This window comes from Poecilia mexicana, unplaced genomic scaffold (assembly GCF_051168715.1).
Source record: "Poecilia mexicana isolate PSO_F unplaced genomic scaffold, ASM5116871v1 scaffold_6, whole genome shotgun sequence".
Taxonomy (NCBI): Eukaryota; Metazoa; Chordata; class Actinopteri; order Cyprinodontiformes; family Poeciliidae; genus Poecilia; species Poecilia mexicana.
The window spans coordinates 5119041-5139593 of record NW_028263375.1 but is presented as its reverse complement, the minus strand read 5'-3'; the positions used below and the strand labels follow the sequence as shown (position 1 = coordinate 5139593).

At 41.0% G+C, this 20553-nt stretch overlaps 1 protein-coding gene across 2 annotated transcripts in view; it reads right to left on the bottom strand.

Moving 5' to 3' along the window:
* The window catches only part of tspan9a (tetraspanin 9a), a 215162-nt gene that overhangs the window by 21523 nt on the left and 173086 nt on the right, over positions 1-20553 (bottom strand). For both annotated transcript variants that reach the window (XM_088006114.1, XM_015005377.2), the window contains 2 exons: positions 18630-18821; positions 12886-12960 (listed from right to left, as the gene is read on the bottom strand). In XM_088006114.1, coding sequence (XP_087862240.1) covers positions 12886-12960; positions 18630-18821 — 267 coding nt within the window. The remainder of the gene's footprint in view (positions 1-12885; positions 12961-18629; positions 18822-20553) is intronic.

The following is a 20553-nucleotide window of genomic DNA, read 5'->3' as shown; positions in this document are numbered from 1 at the left end:
GCCTTTTTCCTCTTCTCTTCTGCACATTTCTGCTCCTCTTCAGCTCCAGTCAGCGAGGACCGACAGATCTGACTGGATTAGTCCAAAATTCTCCAAGGATATCAACCAATTATTTTAAGTAATTTTAAATAATTTCAAAACTTATTTAAAATGATTTTTAAAATACTTTTTTGGTTATAATATTTGAGCTCTGGGCCTTGCGGCCAGTCCTCTCCTGCTTGAAGCCATTTATTTGCATCATCACGGCGTTAGGAGGCGGTTCGGCCCGTTGCTGGGAGGAGAAACAAAGTGTGAGAAGCAAATCATTCATTCATTATTTTAAATCTAAAGCTATATGTGTTTTTTTTCCCTTTTCACTCCCATAAGTCTGAAATAAAAGAGCATTTTAAACATTTAACAGTCTGTGTAGATACGACTGTCAGCTGCTCAAATCATCACTAACACACTTCAAAAATAATAATTCAGACTTTGTGGTTCTGACACTGTTTCGCTAAAACTTGCCCTTTCACAGCACAAGCGCATCATTTTCCTCTTGACTGAACCTCGACAACGTGCTTAGGGTCGTGTCATGTCTGGTGATTAATATCTCATTGGATGTGTTAATGAAATACAGATTCAGAGCCCAGCTCTCCTGCTGTTTGCTGTGCCTGCGAGGATTTGCTAACAAGAGAGAGAGACCAGGAGGCTCCTCAGATATGAGATAATTACGGCTGGGAAAGAAAAATGACACAGCGATGTAATACTGTATGTTGTTTTCACGAGTAAAAAAAAATCAAGACAAAGGGATCACACTTTCTTCTACAGTTAATGCTTCGTTGAAGGGAGAGAGAAGAGGGAATGTTTTTAAAATGCGAGCAGAAGAAAGAGGTTCATCCTGTGTGTCAGTTTCCAACAAAGCAAGGTGCTTTCAGCCATTCTCTGCTCATTGAAAAAGGATTTTACTCGCCAAGAACGTGAAATAAAATGAAGCAGCCAGTTTATACTGTCAGCCTGGTTTCTATAGAAGACGCTGTGCCTGGCTCCTGAAGCCTTTATGCTGTAAATGCTGCTACAAATGCAAACACATTTACACCACTTGAATTCAGTCACATCTTCTTATGCCACAACCACAAACTTTGATGCATTTTATGTAACAGATCAACAAAGAGGTCAGCGTTAACCAGAGAACTCTGGAGGAGCTGCAGAGAGTCACAGCTCAGGTTCAGGAATCCGTCAACCAGACATTTGTGACTCCATAAATCTGACCTTTCATCACAGAGTGGCAAGAAGAAAACCACTTCCAATGGAAGTCATAATACTGTTGATCCATCTGCAAACATTTAAACATGCTGCATGCTCAAAGGATTAAAAAAACACCCTGAGCCACAGTTTGGACACCTCGGTGTTAGAGCCTTGGAGTTTCAGCTTCCAGCAGGAGAACCACACTGAACACATTCCTGTGTTAAAACGTTAAAACGGTATGAAAACTTTACAAAAGTACTGACAGACTGATCTAATATTCTTCAGATCAGGCAGAAAAAAATCCCATAAAACTTTAAATCCTCGTTTTTAAAGCTGCAAGGCAACAAAATCCGTCAGCAGAACAGACATAAATGTTAGAGGGATTTTATTTGGTAAATCTAAGGTCTTTAGCCACAAGAAGCCATTTAACACACCCCCTTTAATGCTTTGAAATAATAATTGCATCATTCCATGTTGCACTGCTGTTTCTCACTCTGTTTCTCAGAGATGCAGAGGAAGATCTGCTGGTCTTACCATATCTGTCCCTCTGCAGGAAAATTAGATGATGAGCCGCATCATCAATCTCTGCCTTGTACTCCGGTTCCATCTTTTATCATCTGCTCCCCATGCTGGGCTATATGTGATGTTGCTCACTCATTACTGACTCCTCACACTAACACAGTCACGAGAGAATCCCCCCTCTCCCCTCCAGCCTCCTTAAAGTAAAAACACAGAGAGCAACAGAAGTTTCCACTAAGGCTTGTCACATTTTCCATTTCTCGCATGAGCGTCTTTGTTAAAAGTCTGAAAGGAAACCTAATGATGAGAGTCAGGCAAATGAGCTCAGAACAAAAAGGAGGAGATAAAACACATTTTTGTCGTAATACTTCATGGGGAAAACGAAGTTCTTGACTAAAGCTTCTGTTGCTGGAACTGCAAAGTCCTCAGCGACAACATAAAGAGGCAACATCCAGGTTCCTTTCCAGTAATTTTATTTGAAAGTTGCCAAAGGGCATCAGTGCAATATTTCATGTGTGGCATGTGTTGACAAAGGCCTGAGACACAGCTCACACTTCTCATTACAAAGATAAGCTTGTGCTTTCCTCCAGGCAGCCAGGTCTGGCTCTGCACACAGGACAGAACATTCATCACTGCAGTCCGACAGGTCCAGCCGACCAGCCGGGGAAACGGAGACAAAACAGGGGGGAGCACAATAAAATCATTGGTCACCTTCTTAGGCTCACCTGTTCAACTGACACAAATCGCCATGGCAACAAGTTAATGCATTTACTCATCAGCGACTTGCTGATGTTTTAAATAAAAGGAAAAGAATTTAAGTAACTTGATTGGTGTTCAAACATCTCAGAACCGACTGATCAACTGTCAGCACACAGCTTCAGTTAGTACCGCTAGAAACTACTGAACATTCAGAGACACATAAAGACAGTTACGAAGTCAGCCTTCTATTACCTGAAAAACATTTCTAACGTTAAAAAACTAACGTTCCAGCAAGGGCTAGAGAAACTCATCCATGTCGATCCTAATCCTGAACGCTGCTGCTCGTGTTTTTCTCTTCACTAAAACCAGGAGGGCAGAAAACGAAGCATCACCTCAGTTCTACAGTCCTTCCACTGGCTCCCTGGAGAACAGACTTAATGAAACTGTGATTCATGAATCACTGAACAGCTTAGCACCACAAAACATTAAAGATCAACCTTCCAGGCCTCTCAGATCTTCTGGTTCTGCTCTGCATCCAAAGAACCGGAACCAAACATGGAGAAGCAGAATTCAGCTTCTATGCTTCTCTAATCTGGAACAAACTTACAGAAAACTGCAAAACTGCTGAAAAACTGATTTTCTTTAAATGAAGGCTAAAAATCCACCAGCTTAAAGCTGCCTTTGATTCATAATAACTTTGATTAATTCTAGTATCCATTTAAATATCTGATAATGATTTTTGATGATTTTGATCATGGCGTTTGTGAACATGTGATGTTTGTTGCTTGTTTGCCGTTTTAGGTTCTGAACATGTAAAGCCCTTTGAACTAGCTTGTTGTACTATGAAACAATCTTGACTGGACTTGACTCACTATCACCTGTCAAGTCTCCAGAGGCAAAAAGAAAACTTTCAGCGAGTCAAAGCGGTGTGGACCTTGATGCCAGAGTTCAGACTGTTGCAACCAAAGCACCTGGAATACCATCCCTGGATGCAACCAGACGCCCTCATCAGCTATCAGACAGGAACAGGAAATGAAGCTGTAATTCACACAGGTTCTCCAAAACTGGACATTAAAGATTGGACGAACTTCTCCTGGTTGGATGGATGTGATGCTGGTGGCAGGACGGTGTGTGGGATATTTTTCCACGTTTTCTCTGTGTTCCTTCGTACAAACTGAGCATCATTTAAATCCCACGCTGTCCCTTTAGTTCCCACAGTGGACCCATCTGATGGCTACTTCCAGCAGGTTAATGGTTAAAGTTAAGTTGGTTTATTGAACATAAATCTGATCTTTAATGACCTCCTCAGTCACCTGAACTCAGAGCCACAGCGCCCCCTCTGGGATGAGGAGGAATGGCAGACTGTCACCATGTTCAGCAGACAGATCTGCAGCTGGTGATGCTGCTGTGCAAACATGGACCAGAATATTTCAGATTTAAAAAACCCAACTTAATAAGGTGTACCTAACAAAGTGACTAGTGTGTGTGTATGTAGACGGCATAAAGGGAAGAGTGGATTTTATGTCTGGGCTCACATAAACAGAAGGGAGAGCTTTCACCACCTGTCCTCAAAGACAACAGCAATAACAGACATTTCTCTTAAATTACCAGATGGTGTTTGGGCTCTTTTTCCTCAGCTTTGCCTCACTTTACTAAGCACACCTGACCCCACTGCAGACAGGGAAAGTATCCCAGCATGAGAACCCAGTTCTCTCTTAACTGGGCTCCAGATTTGATGACAAGGTAACATCTGAGAGAGCAGGTCCACTGGGACCTGTCAGCGCTGATGTGATGCTACACCCAATATTCATCACCAGGGTTCAGGACGGAGCTGACGGCTCGAAAAAAGCGAGAGTGATCTGATATTTAGAGCCGTCTGGTGGACTCAGTCTGATTTGCCTTCACTCTGCTGTGTCAAATGAGCCAAACTTTTTGAAAAAACATTTCCCCTCCTCACCTATGGTGGCGCTGCACCAAAAGATATAAAAACCTCTGATGAAGACACAGGGCACAGCTTCCTTCTTCACTAAATAGAAACAAAATGGATTTCAACTTTTTGTAGGATTTTTCTTTGGTTAAAGACTATAAACCATTTCTCCCTCTTGTGTTGGACTCACGTTTGTTTTGGTTGTGTTTACCCAGAATTCCCTGCTCTATGTTCCACTTCCTGCATATGGAGCAGTCGGCAGTCTGCTTTCATTCACATATACTTTAACCAAACTGAGACCTATAGCTTTGTGGGCAGACCAGAGTTTTTATTTCAGTCTGAATCACAGTTTACACATTCACACCTTTCTAGGCTGAAAACTGGAGTTCAATTAAAGCGGACTAAACAGTGTGAACGCACCCTAAATCACAAATCAACATTTGTGTTTTCGCAATCACAAATGTTGCGAACAGACAATAAAGGTTGCCTCTGCCGTTTAGGCAGATGGTGCCTCAGGCGCAACTTCTTATAGAAAACAGGAAGTAGTTAAAAGCGTTGCAGAGTCAGATTCCCACAAACTCTGAATAATCAACCTACTCTGCAGGTTGTGTGGTGCAGACATTACCATTCTGAACACAGCTGCTTGAAATAAAAAGCACAGCCCATCTGTGAAACACTGGATCCCAGATGGTGTATATGGGAGTGTGCATAAACACAACCAAGTACAAACTCTGGAATAACTGTATGCTGGCCTGTTCTGGGTCCGCTGACAGGAGACCTCCATAAGCAAACATTTCCCTCCCAGAGAGATTACCTGAAAATTCTTCTACTTTGATTAGTTTCACAACTTTAACCACTTGGAAACCAGCGATAAGTGACAGTTTACACACACAGATGTCAAGGAGCAGCGTTATCATTCACGGTCATATGCTCCAATATGCTCCCCAGTCAGATTCTCGTTCTTCTGGGACTTTCACAGCCAGTCGAAACTTCATGTCAGGATTTGCCTCTGGCAGCTGAAATACTACGTGCCAAAAAATCCACCAAGAACCACGAATAGTAAAGATGAACTGATGCTGCTCAAAAACAAGATGTTAATGAGCTAAAGAATACGTCAGTCAAGAGTTTTACACCAAGTTACACATTTACTTTTACTTCCACAGTGAGACTATTAAAGGTTCTCTGCATGAAAATGAAGGTACAAGAAAATTACACTTAAAATAAAACATGCTAATAGCCTGAAGCTGTGTGTAGCTTAGGGAACAGATTGGCCAGACAGACAGACGACACAGGACGGCATCGGAATGGAAATATTTTCTCAGTTATATTAGAAAGGTGAGAAACAAAGACTTTAATATGCTTTAACCATCCATTCTTTCTTTTGGACTGATCTGGTCTTTCTTAAATATTCAGTCATCTAGTCCAAAAAATTAGACAAAAAACATAAATGAGAGAAAATGCCATTTAGCTAAAAGGCGAAACCCTCTGACTGAACTCTGCTGCTAAACACATAAATGCAGTTTTACTTGCTGTGGCTCCATTTAAAGGGAGATAAACAGGCTTAACATTATAAGGTTTATTGCCAGGAAGCATCTCTACAATAAAAAATAATCAACAGAACACAACCTGCATTAGATTTTGTGAAAAGCTTATTATTTTTGCAGCTGTAGTAGTAATAATTGCTTTTCTTGCTTTTTAATAAAAGTGAATTCAATAATCATACGCTCTTTTTTCATCCTTGTGTAAACAGAAGCACCATTTAGCCAATATTTTTATTCAAGATATCCTGCTGTGAAAATTTCATACCAGCTCAAGCCAAGAATATTACTTTCATTTCTGAACAATTATGTTTTTTCTGTAACGGAGGATTGGTTATTTGTTTTGCTTTGATGCAAACAAATGTAGTTACATTGGGAAGATATCTGGTCATGCTTGAGCAAAACTGTAATGAGGCCTGTACTCTGTATCCTCGTAGAATAAATTAAAAGTGCAAGACTTTCCATCACAACCATTTGCTGTTTTCCAGCAGAAGAGGCTCCATAAATCATCCCATGGGGTAAAACATGGTGTTGATGCCTATTCTTTGCAATAAAGGCCAGATTGTTTTAGTCACTCTATTTAAACTGATTAAATTAAATTGGTTGCAGTCAAAGCAGAACATCCAGCAGAAATACTCCCACTGCTTCCTGCTTTTGAGAATGAAAGTAAAACACGGTTTTGCCTCACAGAAGAATCGGAGGCTTATCTCCTCAGCTCATCTGCTGAACACATTTTTAGGGTTAAATTAAGCAAATGATCTTCTATGCATGATATTTTAACCATAATTAGTTACTTTGAACCCCTCTGGAACATAACCCGTCTCCTTTCCATGATCATTACCGAACCACAGGGCTTCAACTGCCAGCTTCTCTGGAAACAAAGACACTAACTACGTCTCCTTCTTGATCTCACTACACAGAGCTGGACAAAAGCTTTACAATCCTGAAAGTCTAAATGATCTGGAGGCAGACAGCTTCAGAGTCAGAGGTTACCAGCAGCACATCATTAAACATGACTCTTATTTCCTTCAGTTGCTCTGGAAACCCGCGCTGCCTCAGGCCAAGACACAGGCAGGTAAACGGACCCTCAACGTCTGGAATTGGTCTGGCAAAGTAACGCATGGCTAATGACTGAACAGTGTCCCGCCTATACAGACGGGACCGTACAGGGAGACATGGGAGGCAAGTACTCTGTCTGAATATTACCACACTTAGCCGTGTTACAGTCACCATCTTTTGCATCTAGAGCCGGGGTCTGAAACTTTTAGACGCATCACTGCGTCTAAAAGTTTAATTCACACCTGAATTAAACAGCTAAATTACCTCCACACCACGTCATCAGGTTCCTCAGGATTCTGCCAATGAGCCATTTATTTTATCCATGTGTGTTAGAGGAGGTGTGGACCTAAGGGTGCGTTCACACCAGCCCTGTTTAGTCTGCTTTAATTGAACTCTAGTCCGTTTTTCTAGAAAGTCAGCTTCATTTGGGAAGGTGAAAAACAAAAAAAAGCAAACTCTGATTCACCTACAAACCTTGGCCTAGGTTTGGCTGAAGTGAACTCTGGTGCAATTCAAATACATATGTGAACGCCAAGCGGAACAGAGACCAAAAACTAATGAATTTAAACCATACAATTAGATCTCTGGCTTTATGTTTGGCCTGCTTTTTCTGCTGGAAGGTGAACCTCCACCTCAGTCTCTGGCCTCCTGCAAACTCTGATCATATCCCCTGTCCCTGTGGGAGAACAACCCACAGCATCATCCTGCAACCACCGTGTTTCATAGGTGGGACAGAATATGCAGGATGATGCTTAGTATCACGTTTCCTCCATGCATGACTTTTTGCTTGTGATTTCAGCCTCATCAGACCAGTTCACCTTCCTCCATATTTGCTGTGCACCTGCATCATTTGTTGCAGACTCATTTCTTCAGAACTTGGAGTGTTGTTCTAAACCTAACCCTGCTGCTAACGGCTGCTGGGTTCCTTAGTCTCCATGATGCTTGTTCTTCTCTGGTCAACCTCTGAGACCAGAAACGGAAGAGGTGCATTTAGATTCAGATTAAATCAAACTGATTTTGACTTTATTTCCAAGTTAGGTGACTTTTGAAGGCCTCAGTAATTCCACTGGCTGCTGTATGAAACTCTTCCACACAATACAGGTTCATCCTTCATGACTGGAGCTCCTTCTAAGGTAAATTAAAGGTTTTGACATCTTATTTCACTCATTCTATCACCTCCATCTGCACACTCCCCTACGGGCCCCCCTCACCCCCCGCCCCGCTCTCTGGCTGCGTATTGTGGCTCGCTCTCATTCCGACCTAATAAACCTTCTGCAGGGTTCGGCTGGGCGTGTTGGGCGACGAAGGCGCAATGAGGTCACAGCGTTCAAGACGGATGGCTGTAATCTGGTTTGTGGTCCAGCCATCTGCTGCAGTCAGCTGCTTGCTAACTGCAGGCCCGGCCTTTATTATACTACGCGCCTCTACACAACATTTAATCAGGAAGCTTAACATCTCAGGGCTGCGGAGGGAAAAAAGCAGGACACACACATACCTGCAGGCACAACTGCTGGGCTGAGGAAGATGAACAAGAATTTCTCCATTAGGGGGGAGAAAGGCGCCTCTAATGCTGGAATAAACAGGTGGAAATGTGAGAGAACGACCAGCTAAACGAAGGCTTTCAGAAGAACATCTCCCAGCTTTTTGGTGCGTTCTCCATGTGTTTGACAGCTTGTCACACAAGGAGGATTGAAGTTCACACGAGGCGTCACTCATGACTTTCACATGGCCTATTTAAAAGATACATTTTGTGTCTTGCAGGCTGATTTATGTTTAAAAGCTGCCAACAACTGTATGTCTTCCAGACTTGTTAATAAATGCCTTGTGATTAGAGGATCAAATAGGAGAAGTGAATTAGAGATTCCTCTGATCACAGCCTGCAGCGGCGGATGCCGAGAGCCTCACACAGCATATGTAATCTCACTTAAGATGAGGAAATTGAGGAGCGAAAAAGACAAAAAAAGCAATTTCTTGTTGCTGGATGTGATGTACAGCGCTTGTCCTTCATCTGATCTCGACTTTCAGTTGGTCTGTAACTCATGATCCAGCCCTAAACAATCCCCTTAACTTTGCAGGCGTGTTGTTTAGAAGTCAGCTGAAAGTTCCCATAATTAGCTTTAATAGCTTCACTTGCCGATGACATTTGAAGACCAATAAAGGAAACAGATTTGCTCCCGATCCACATTATCGCAGCTTCACATCCCATTAGGTCTAAACTCACTGTAATTTTGCGAGATGGGACGAACATGAATCGTTATGGGGGATTTACTGGAACATGTGTGGATCAGAGAGTTCTCCCAGAGCAACATCCAATCCTTTATTAATGCAAACTCATTTCATTTCTCATTTGGAAAAAAAATCCTCAGCCCTGCTTCGCTATCTTTTTCTGACTTCACAGGTGACGGGAGCGCAAAGAGGCTCTCCATTTAAATTCCCCAGGAGGGATCAAGATTTCTTCTTCTTTTTTTTTTCCCTTCTCCATAAAAAGTTAAGCCAGAAATATTTTGCTGATAAGGCATCAAACATATTTACTCCTGGCTTGGCATGCCTGTGAGAGCTGATCCAAATCTGAGAACTGATGGGCTGCTAAATGAATTCCTTTATCTGCTTGAGAGTTTAAGTTTGAGCAATAACCTTTGAACAAAGACGGAAAATTAGCTGACGTCCCGAGGGTTAAAAGTAGGAGAGAAAAAACACATCTATCAACAAACTGTCCTTGAAAACAAACAGAAGTCGTAAGTGCTTGTACTGTGAAAGACAAGTTGTCATCGCAGTGAAGAAACACTTGTGGATAATATAGTCGGGTAATATCTGCAGCCTGAAATAACTCCATCTGTTGTCGCCCCAGACGTTCACCTGACTTCACCTGCTGAGGTCATGGGAAACACGGCAGGCTAATTACACGGAGCCAACTGGTGCGGTTTGGTACCCTGACCTTTGACTGCTGGGCTAACGCTAGCATGAAGACATTCAAGCTTCTGCTGCAGAAAATACTAAATATACAAGAACAGGGGGGGAGGGGGCTCTGACCCTGGAAGACAACTGGGAAACTCTTATTACTTTAAGACACCGACATGCCAAGGCTGACATTTCCCTACATCAACAGCTGAGAGTGGAGTGGAGTTATTTTCAATAGGTAACATATGATATGTTAGGCTGAAAAGTATTTTCATTATTTATATAGCCGACAATGGCTCTAAAATTGTCAGCACTCCTGTTAAGTTTCCAGGTTTTGTGATATGAAAAAGAGAGTACAATAAATCACTTTGAAACTTTTTCAATCTTCGGTTTATTCTATTCAGCTCAACTATAAAAAAGAAAAATAAGTCTACAGGAAACGAAGGAAAAGTTGCAATAACCTCTCACTGCATATGTGTGCATGCCTTTAATACCTTGTTGGATTCAGAGCATTCAGTTTTCTTCAGTAGGAAACTGTCAGGATCCCACAACCCGACTGAATGAAATAATGCTTTTATTCTGTAAATAAAGTTCAATGTTTGGAAGGTTATCAGAACTTTATCTGCCGTGAATCTGAGCTCATGTTGAGGTTCTAAATGAGACCCAATCATCTGACCTCATTAAATAAATACATAAAAAGCTTCTGATGAGAAAATGCAACCCAAAACATGATGCAGCCCCCACCGTGCTTCACTCTGCCAATCATTTGGTGATGTTTAGCGTGGTTACTGTGCCAAAATGCTTGGAAATGGGGCTCAAATATTTGGGGTTGCCAGATACATTCGCCATATCTGGCAACCCCATCTAACCTGACAGGACAGAATCCTGGGAAGAATTGCTGCTGTTCCTCCCTGATCAGTTTTAGGGATTTTTGCAGGTTTTGGAACATTTTGTCATCCAATCTTTCTTTCAATTATTGGTGACTGTCTTTATTACATAAAAATGTGTTTATAAACAGGCTCTGGATTTTTTTTTTACTCAACTCCTGACTGTTGCCTTTGTACAGAGAAATTATTTAAACTTTTGTAACTTTCCTGCTAGCTTAGACTTCAGCTAAATAATTAAAACAGGAAATAACAGAAAAATAGCTCTAGGAAAGCTAAATTTTACTTCTAGTTATTTGGATTGAGTGTAGCTGTTGGTAGGTTTGAACTGAAGAAGTGGAGTCAAAAAGATAGATTTAGATTAGATGCATTTGTTTGTCCCAGTAGACAATAGAGAAAAAGAAGAAAAGTCTTAAAGACGTGCACAACAAACTTGAATCAAGCCCAACTCTCTCAGGCTGTTTAGGATAAAATTTAGCAAGAAAAACAACAACAACAAAAAACAACTAAAAGAAAAACCAGCTGCATCATTTCTACCAGAGCTTGGCGTCCAGATGAGTGTGGTTCAGACCGTTATGCTCAGGTACCTGTTGTTTACCGTATTTTCCGCACTATAAGGCGCACCGGATTATAAGGCGCACCTTCAATGAATGGCCTATTTTAGGACTTTTTTCATACATTAGGCGCACCGCATTATAAGGCGCATAGAATACACGCTTCATACTCTATTATTACACATCCACATTAATAAAGAAATGGTCCCCGAGTACTTTATATAGTAGGCTGGCCCAGCCGTTGTTTCACTCACGGTGTTGGTGTTGCGATATTATGCCCAACTGCTTTCTGGGTAACACAGACCAACCGACACGCTGCCGCTGCAGTCTCTGTCTCTCTTCCCCTGCCCCTCCCCCCCTTTAAATGTATTATCAAACTTTATTAACAAACCAGTGTTCTGACAGCTATCCCAGCATGCACCGCGCACTACTTCTTCTACGGGGGAAAAAGAAGTTGGCGGCTGCTTACCGTAGTGGACCAACTACGTAAGCAGCCTACTGCATGTCTGAGTAAACATGACGTCTTTCATTTCGATCTGAGTTAATTAGCGTAGCATTTCTGCCGGATTTTCACAACATATCAGCCACGACAATGGACAGGGGAACCAACAAGTTCATGTCATCTTTTTTGGACGACATCAAGGTGTTTGAGCCACTGGATGCCTCCAACATTGTGCGCGTCACAGCTAAAAGCTACCGATAGATGAGGAAAACAGCAGATCCTCACACCCTCAGCATAAATATAGCTGTGGACAAGATCACTGATGCCTATTGTTCTTGCAAGGCTGGGTAAGTCGGCATTCATGGTTTTGATGATCCACAATGTACATTAGCATATGTTTACTACTGTAGCTTGTGTTTGTGAGACGGTCACGCACGTGGTAGCTGCACTGTGACCTAAAATGGGCATTAGCCAATGAAACGCGGCCCCTGTGGTAAGGTCCGTTGCTGGACCTGTTGTGGCTCAATATTGGTCCATATATAAGGCGCACCGGATTATAAGGCGCACTGTCGGCTTTTGAGGAAATTGAAGGTTTTTAGGTGCGTCTTATAGTGCGGAAAATACGGTAATAAGGTATTCCCTCTCTGTTAGCTTTAGAGTTGAACATGCAGGGCCATCCTCCAGCCAGTGAACTGATCAGAACCGATTTGTTTCTGCTGTCCGTGCTCAGACCTGCTGCTGGCAGGTCCAGCTGGAGACTCACAGACAAGACTGAGGAATGAAGCTGCATCTGTAGCTTCTAACATCAGGTAAGCAGCTAAAATAACACCACCAATTTTAGCAGTCATTTACATGACTGATGATTTTACTATCAAAATCAAAACTTTTTATCTATTTTTTTTAGAAAAGGAACACTTAGTGCTTTAATGGTGGCCGTATTAAAAGCTCCTGATGAACCACATTTCATTTGTGCAGAGTCATTTTGTTTTCTGACAGCTAAAGCTGGAATGAATATAAATTAAAGCTGCTTTAATTATAATTTAGGTCCAGTGAAAATCAGAAGAGGAGAGAATTAAATATGCATGAATAAACTGAACAAGTCGAGGTAAAACAAAGTATGCATAGCATAGCACACCAAACTCACCTTATCAGAGTACACAAAGAAGAGGGTGAGGAGGATCAGCTCTGCCAGAAGAATTATCAGCAGTACGATGAAGAACTGGTGGACAAACAGAAAAAGTCTTTTTCAGCAGCTGCTCTGAAAATATCAATGATTAAAGTTATGCTCTGACATTTTACAAACACATGTTGTCAAACAGAAGATGAAAACAGATGGCGTCCTGCAGCTTGAGATAAAATATATTCCAATAATAAGAATCACAAGTGTCTGAAATTAAATTTCTCACAGAAACTACAGACAGAAAGTCAAGGTGGAAGGAAGTTAACCATAATAATGTCTGAAAGGTGTAATAATGTCAGAATTCATATACATACGTTCAATATTTTACATAACTTTCTGCTTGGAGGAAGACATAAAAAACACATAAAGATGCAAAGAAAAGCAAAATTAATTATTAAAAATGAGCCACAGAAACTCTGAGTAACTGTCAGAATGAGAAGAAATGCCTTTCCCTCACAGGAAACATAATAAAGTTTCAGGACTTTACGAAGTATGCATGAATCAAAACCTCCTCAGCTGCACATATTCAAAAGAAAAATAGTTTATGACCTCAGAGAACAATTGTAGAAAAAGCCTCCAGCAAGATCCGTTGTTAGGCAACACAGAGTTTCATCTGAGCAGCGAATCGATGCAAAAGTTAGCAACAAATTCAAAGAACTGAAAATATCAGGAAGGTTTAAATACAATAAAAATAGTGACATCAATAGGTAGACATTATGAAGGAGGACTATTTTGTTTTTACTGTTTTCATTTTTTTTCAAATCAGAGCAGCTGGTTTATTAATCGCAGAATATGAGATTGTTCATTGCTTTTGCTATCTTTATTAAATTTAGTTCACATTTAAGTCATTTTATTTCCACTCCTAAATAAATGAACAGACTGCGTCTCTAGGTTTTAGCTGAAGCTGTTACCTTTTCTTCATATATACACTGCAGTCCTGAAATGTTTCAGAGATTCTCTTTTTGGATAGAAAACCAGATTTTAATCATTTGGAGCCCGTCTCCATGCCACCATGTTGGATCCCTCGCTGAGAGACAACAACAGCAGAAATCTCCCCCAGCATGAAGAACATGTGTAAAGAGAAACTGTCGAGAAATTGTAGCCCAACCAATTGTCATATTCTGCAGAACAGTCTTAGTTTATTTATAAAAAACAGCTTGAACAAAAAGTCATGAATAAAAGCTGCTTGATTTCTTTAACAATGTCGACTGTAAATGTTTCTTGAAACATTTACAGGAAGTGCAGATATTTTTTTAAGAGAAAAAAATGTGGATTGAAACCAACCCTTCAGTGAAAACATAATCTCAGATCTCTCTTGGAAAATTTTGAAAAATTTCACCAAAATGGGCGGAGCCAAGACACGATGAAGGGTGTGTCCAAGAGGGTGGACGAACTTTGTTGCTATATTTAGTGGAATTTCAGATCCTCCAGCATCTTAAAAAAACAACTAGTGACGTTTTCTCTGGGTTGTTGAAGACTTATGGCGGTCTGCAGCAACGCTGCAACTCTGCCGTTGTAAGCTCCTCCCACTTCCTGCAGCAAACCGCCTGCAGTCACAGCAGACACATTCCACTCTCTGTCCATGTTGCCAAAAAAATTCACACATTTACAAAGCTCATAATGCAATCAATAAATGATCATTACTTCAACTCCTGACTCACCACCAGGGGGCGTGCCTGAGTGAGAGTGTGGGGCTGAGCGAGTTGTTTGTAAGCAACAGGAAAATTCAGCTGCTTAAAGCAACATTCAACCTAAAGCAGGCAGCACTAACAAGACTTTAGGGAAAATATTGCAGAACTTGACAAATTTACATGAAAATGTCAAAATTCACACAGAAACATAAAAACAAATCTCTGACTAACCTGTTTAGACAGTTTATCAGCAATTAAAAATGGATGATTTGGGATGTAGTTCCACTTTAATATTAAACTCTTCTGAAGTTTTGCCTCTCAGATGCTGCCTCAGCTCAATATTTACAACCTTTTCTGCACAGCATGGGAGGAAACAAACCTAGATCCCTAAAAAACCTAATTAATTCAATGCTCATTGGGGAGAGGAGGGGCGAACCATTTCTTATTCCATGGCCCACATAAAACGCGTTCAGCAGCCTTTTGTTGTTAGCATCTGCTTTGCAGGTTTTAGAACCGGTGTTGCTTTTCCACTCGGCTACCGACTACAGCTGACTGCTTTCTACATTTTGCATCTCTTTCAGATATCTTTGTGTTTTCATGTGTACTTTTATTTTCTTAGTAAGCAGTTCCTGACATTCTAAAAAAAAAGAACCTCAAAAAATACTGCAGAGGATGTCGGAGCTCTGAATGCGCTGTAATCCAAAGAGAGATGTTGTCAAGGTAAACGCTCGGTTCTGTCCGCCCCCTGAGATCCAACCCTGCACTGATCTTTGAACGACATGACACCATCAGCCCCAATAACAACTCCCACAACCCCCTGGGTGCAAAATAGAAAAAGAAACAACCCCGACTCTCAGACAGCACTTCTTCCATCAAAAAGCTCAGCATGGCTTGAAATGCAAAGCCATCCCTCAGTGATGTGGCAGACGATGTTCCCTACCTGACATTTTGCCTAATAAGAAACATCAGGACTTTTAAATGTAATATTTTGCATTAAACCATTTTATTATTCACAGCCTCCAACCTGCCTCCTCGCTCCCTGCACTTTGCTCTCCTCCACTTCACAGCTGTCAGGCAGGTGAAGGAAGCCACGTCTAGCACCGAGGATTTGGAACGGCTTTGGACTGATGCAAGAGCTTCAAGGGATTGAGCGTTTGTGATGTTAAGTAGTCAGAGGCCTAACTTTACCTCTCATTTAAACTTTCTGGACATGAAAGTTTTCTTTTTCTTTGCAAATCCACACAAACATCCTTCAACTGAACAAACTCCCTTCATTAACTGCTTCAGATACAACACTTATAAAATCATAGCCAAACAGAGAAAGCCAAGCCAAACTAGGTTTTACAATGAATAATAGAAGATTTTAATTATTTAACTCATTAATATTAAGTGCTTTTCAGAGTGCTATGCCCATATGGTGTAATCATTTGCTGACATACTTCACAAAGCTTCCTATTGAAGGAGAGTCGACTTACTGTACTGACTCGTTCAGTCGTCATTATTCTGGTTTAGCTGAACCCAAAACAGTTTTAATATGGACGACATGGCTCTCTGCCCAGGGTGCCATAGAATCAGGGGACAAATAAAAGTTGTCAGTTTTTTCCTATAAAAACTTCTATTATTTATTGTTATTCCCATAAAAAAAATTTAATCCAGAATTATTCATACCCCATGGCAGATGTAGATTTATTTTTGTCAATGAGGCTGGTATGTATGCAGGGGTGAATATTTTTGGGTTTGATATGTTGGGCTGTGTTAAAAAGGCACAAGAATCAGCTGTAGTTCAAAAGCTCAATTTGAGATTTATAAAACCTTTATTGCAGTTGTGAAAGAGCATTTTCCTTTGGCTAAAGATGAGATGTGCAGGTGAAGTACAGTTCTTATGCTGGTGGGAATTATTCCCCACTCATAAACAGCTTTGATTTGTGAAACTTATTTAGTAAAACCTAAAAATGGTGATTACTTTTTGAAGAAAAAATTGCTCAAAGTTATTTCTTGCTCCATTCTTGGGAACCAGACCAGGCCACAGGTGAAACTGACACCAGGCCATCGTTTTCTGAAGAACACGGATCGGTTGTCATTCACTGCCTTCCTCAGTTTACTCACTTATCTTCAGTGGTTGTGTTTTACATTTCTGTCCTGTTTGGTTGGTGTAATCTTGTCTTTATTCTCTGCCATGTTCGGTGTGTCAGCCTGTTTCAGCAGACATCCCGCCTGCCAGCCTCCAGTTTCTATAATAGATTATTTCCTTTTCTGCTCTCGCCCCACAGGAACCTCGCCTTCATTTGGGTTTCCAGTTTTAAACCAGCACATGACATGAGCTGCGACCAAAGGGAAGCAAACGACATGTAAGCGTGTTAATTTTCAGAAAGAGTGAATCCCGCAGCTCCGTTCCAGGATTTCATTCTTCCACCGTACTGAGAATGAAAACAGACTGAACCTCCGCTGGAACGTTTCTGCCTCTGTCGAGGCCTCTAAATTAATCATAACACATTTAATGACTTCTACACATCCACATTAACTTTCTAAAATAAAAAGCATTATTTCACAAATCAGGCATAACATTATGACCACCTAGCTAATTATGTTGCCCTGTACTTCATGTTTGCTCAGAGTACTCAGCTCAGTTGGGTTAGGATCTGGGATTTGGAGGTCAAATCAGCACCTCAGCTCACTGTCAGTCTCCTGAACCAGTGTTGTTTTGTGATAGGGATCGTTACCCTGCTAGAGTCGGCCAAAGTCATCAGGAAATGTCGTTTCCATCAAGTAGTGGTCTGCAGCATCCTTACTGAGGATGGCAGAACCCAAAGTTCTCCATAAGATGTTCAAAGCACCTCAACTGACTGTCTGTGATGTGGAGAAGCAGCAGCTCTACTTGGAGTAGATTGTTGGATTGGCCCACTTTGGCAAGATGTTTTTCTCCACATGCATCATGAGCCTTTCACCGATTCGCCGTTATTCCTTGCTTGGACCAGTTTGATCGCAGACTGGGAACTCACCACAAGGCTGCAGTCCAGGAGATACTCTGATCCCAGCTGTCCAGGTGTTTCAATTCATCCTTCATCAGTCTCAAATCCTGATTACTTCCCATTTTCAAATGACTAAATGTTCCATTGCTGCCTAATAAATCCCAGCTGCCAACATGAGTTGTGTAAAAGAGATAATTACTATATTTTACTTCACATGTCAGGATTCATCATGTCATGTCTGATCTGGGTACATCCAAGCATTAACCTGACTGAACCTGTGCAGGAGAGCAGATCTGTTATTTCTCCATGTTCTGTAACTGACAGTATGAAGAGATCTGCCAAACAAATTAAAGTTGTCAGCAGGAAACTGAATTCTGTGTCAATATAAACACATTTGCACTTATAATGAGTTGTTGCCATTAGATTAGCACAAGAACTAATCTTGTCAAAATGTCCAGCTGGGTTGTTTGTGATTCATTTAAAAGACTAATTTTTGCTTGTTGGGCGTTTTAACCTGAAAAAAACAAAACAAAAAAAACACTGAGTTCAGTTTAAACACTGATCTATGAAGGTCCAACGGCCAAAAAACGGACATTTCCCATTTTAACGAGAGAGCCTTTATCAACAGTAACGTCCAAATTATTTGGTGCAAATGGAAAGATAAAAACAAGACATCCTGTACATATTAATACTTTTCATAAATCCAGATTTTTCTCTTGTAAATGAAGAAACACAAATATTTTTCAAACTAATCCAGACTTTGTGACTATATTTATGATGCATGATAATCACCAGTATTGTAACAGAATATTCAAAATCTCTGACTCACATAAGGTATTTATTATTCATAACTACTTAAAACATGAATAAAACGTAACTTCTTCACTGGTTTTCAAACTTTTCAACAGTTCAGATTAGTTTATTCAGCAAATCTTTAAGAGAAGCATGTACATTTATACTAAAACAAATATAAATCTAAGAGTTTGTTGGTCTTGTTGACTGTATTGGTTATATGGCAGGTATGCCAAATTAGTAAAAAATACAATAAAAATATTGATGGAAAAAAAAAACCTAATATAAAGTTTGAATATACAGAGATTGAACTTACGCTTAAAAGCAGGCACTTGTTCTCCTTAATGGCACCCAGGCAACCCAGAAAGCCCGTCACCATGACGATTGCGCCAACGGCAATGACCATGTTGGCAGCTGACAGAGACGGGAAGGAAGGTGAGAAGGTGGCGAAGCTGCCCTGTGACACAGAGAGCCAGATGCCCACGCCAAGCAGCCCACAGCCACACAACTGCAAAGCAGAAGACAACAGAGGAGAGGGTGAGAAACGGACAAGTTGGAGTCTTTTCAGGCACAATCTTAAAACATTTCCAGCTCTTCTGGAACCGTAGTTCCTCAAGCAACTCCGGTTACCTTTGAATTGAAAGGGAAAAAAACAAAAAACATACAGCCCAACTCTCTGGGTCCTTCCAGCTGCCAAGGGACCCAAACAGTTAGTAAACACGGCCAGAAAAACCAACTAGGATTATGTTAATTACAGCGGCGATAAGCCAATAACAGCTCTGGGAGAGATTAGGGCAAAAAAAATTGGACTTGAGCCGCAGAGTTTTTGATTATGTGAGCAGATTACAATAAATCCAGAGCAAACAGATATGTAATTAGTCCCAGATTCACGGCGGACATCTTCCAGGCTTTCTGAAGCCACCTGCAGAGGATCTGAACTTTAACAAGAGGCAGCTCCCTAATCTCACTCCAGCAGATTCCTGCTGATGTGTGCGGCGTCCACAAAGTGAACGTTATCGCAACATGGAGTGTTTAAGGAAGGCTTTGGTTTGCGGATGTGTTGGTCTATTTATTCAGAGATAATGTCACGCGGCTTTGGAAAATATAGAGAGTGGGAGAAATGGGGGCAGTTGCAGATGACATCCAACAAAAAGAACAAAGATATTTTTTATAGTTGGAAAAGATATAGGAATTATATTCAATAAGCTCTAATTGATGTTTGCAAACATGCGTGGCTGGGATCATTGAGTTTGAAACAATTTCTGGACTGCTTGGTTCTGTGACATCCTCAGTAAATATCCACTTTGATTTAAAACAGGTTTGAACAGAATTATTGCGAGACCGATTAGCTCCAGCTCTCCTTACCACCAGGCGACGATGTGTAAAAGTATCTTTGAGCTTCAACTGCAAGAGTCAGGAAATGGTGCGAGATGCCTGAGGTCTAATGAGTCCTACAGGATACATGCATGAGCCACGCATCCCCATCTCAAATGTCAGATGAGCTCAGTCTGACTGCTGCTGAACTTTGACCTTTGAGCTGCTCTGGTTTGACTTCACACAGGCTGATGTGAAGACAAAGGCCTGGTGCGTGGAGAGCAGCGCTCTGAGGAAGATGATATGCCCGCCCTTACAGAGAGCAGGCAATGAATCAATTAAAAAGAAAAGGCGGAAAGAGCAGCGCAGAGTAATGCATCAAGACTGATAAGAGCTCTGCTTGGGTCCGCTAAAATTAACCAGCTGAGTGGGTTATCCTGCAAAAAGCCTGCTCAGAATGTCTTCTGTCAAGGTTGAAGGAAACGCAGGCTGCAAAAGATCCTTGATTTTCAGACTTGAGGGAGCGACTCGAACCGTACGACAAGAGAGACTCGATTAAGTTTCCTCATCGTAATAATGCAGTTTAAAAGCCTCTTAAAAGTACAATTGGATCTATAAATAATCCAATTTTAATTGACATAATAAGCAACATTTTTAATTCAAAACCCTTTTTGCAACTAAATGATAAAATAAACAGACAAATGAGCTCAAAACAAAGTTATTTATTGTTTTTAATCAATTATTCAGGATCTCCAACCATCAGATTGGTGCAAAGTGCAAGGCTGACATTAAGTCACGTTTAGCTTTGAGATGCTATTTTAGGCTTGAATAGCTTCGATGACAGGCTAACTCCTTTTAGCACAACCTGAACACAACAACAGCCTTTTCCAGAGCCCAGTCACATTTTTTCTGAAGTAGAAATGAAG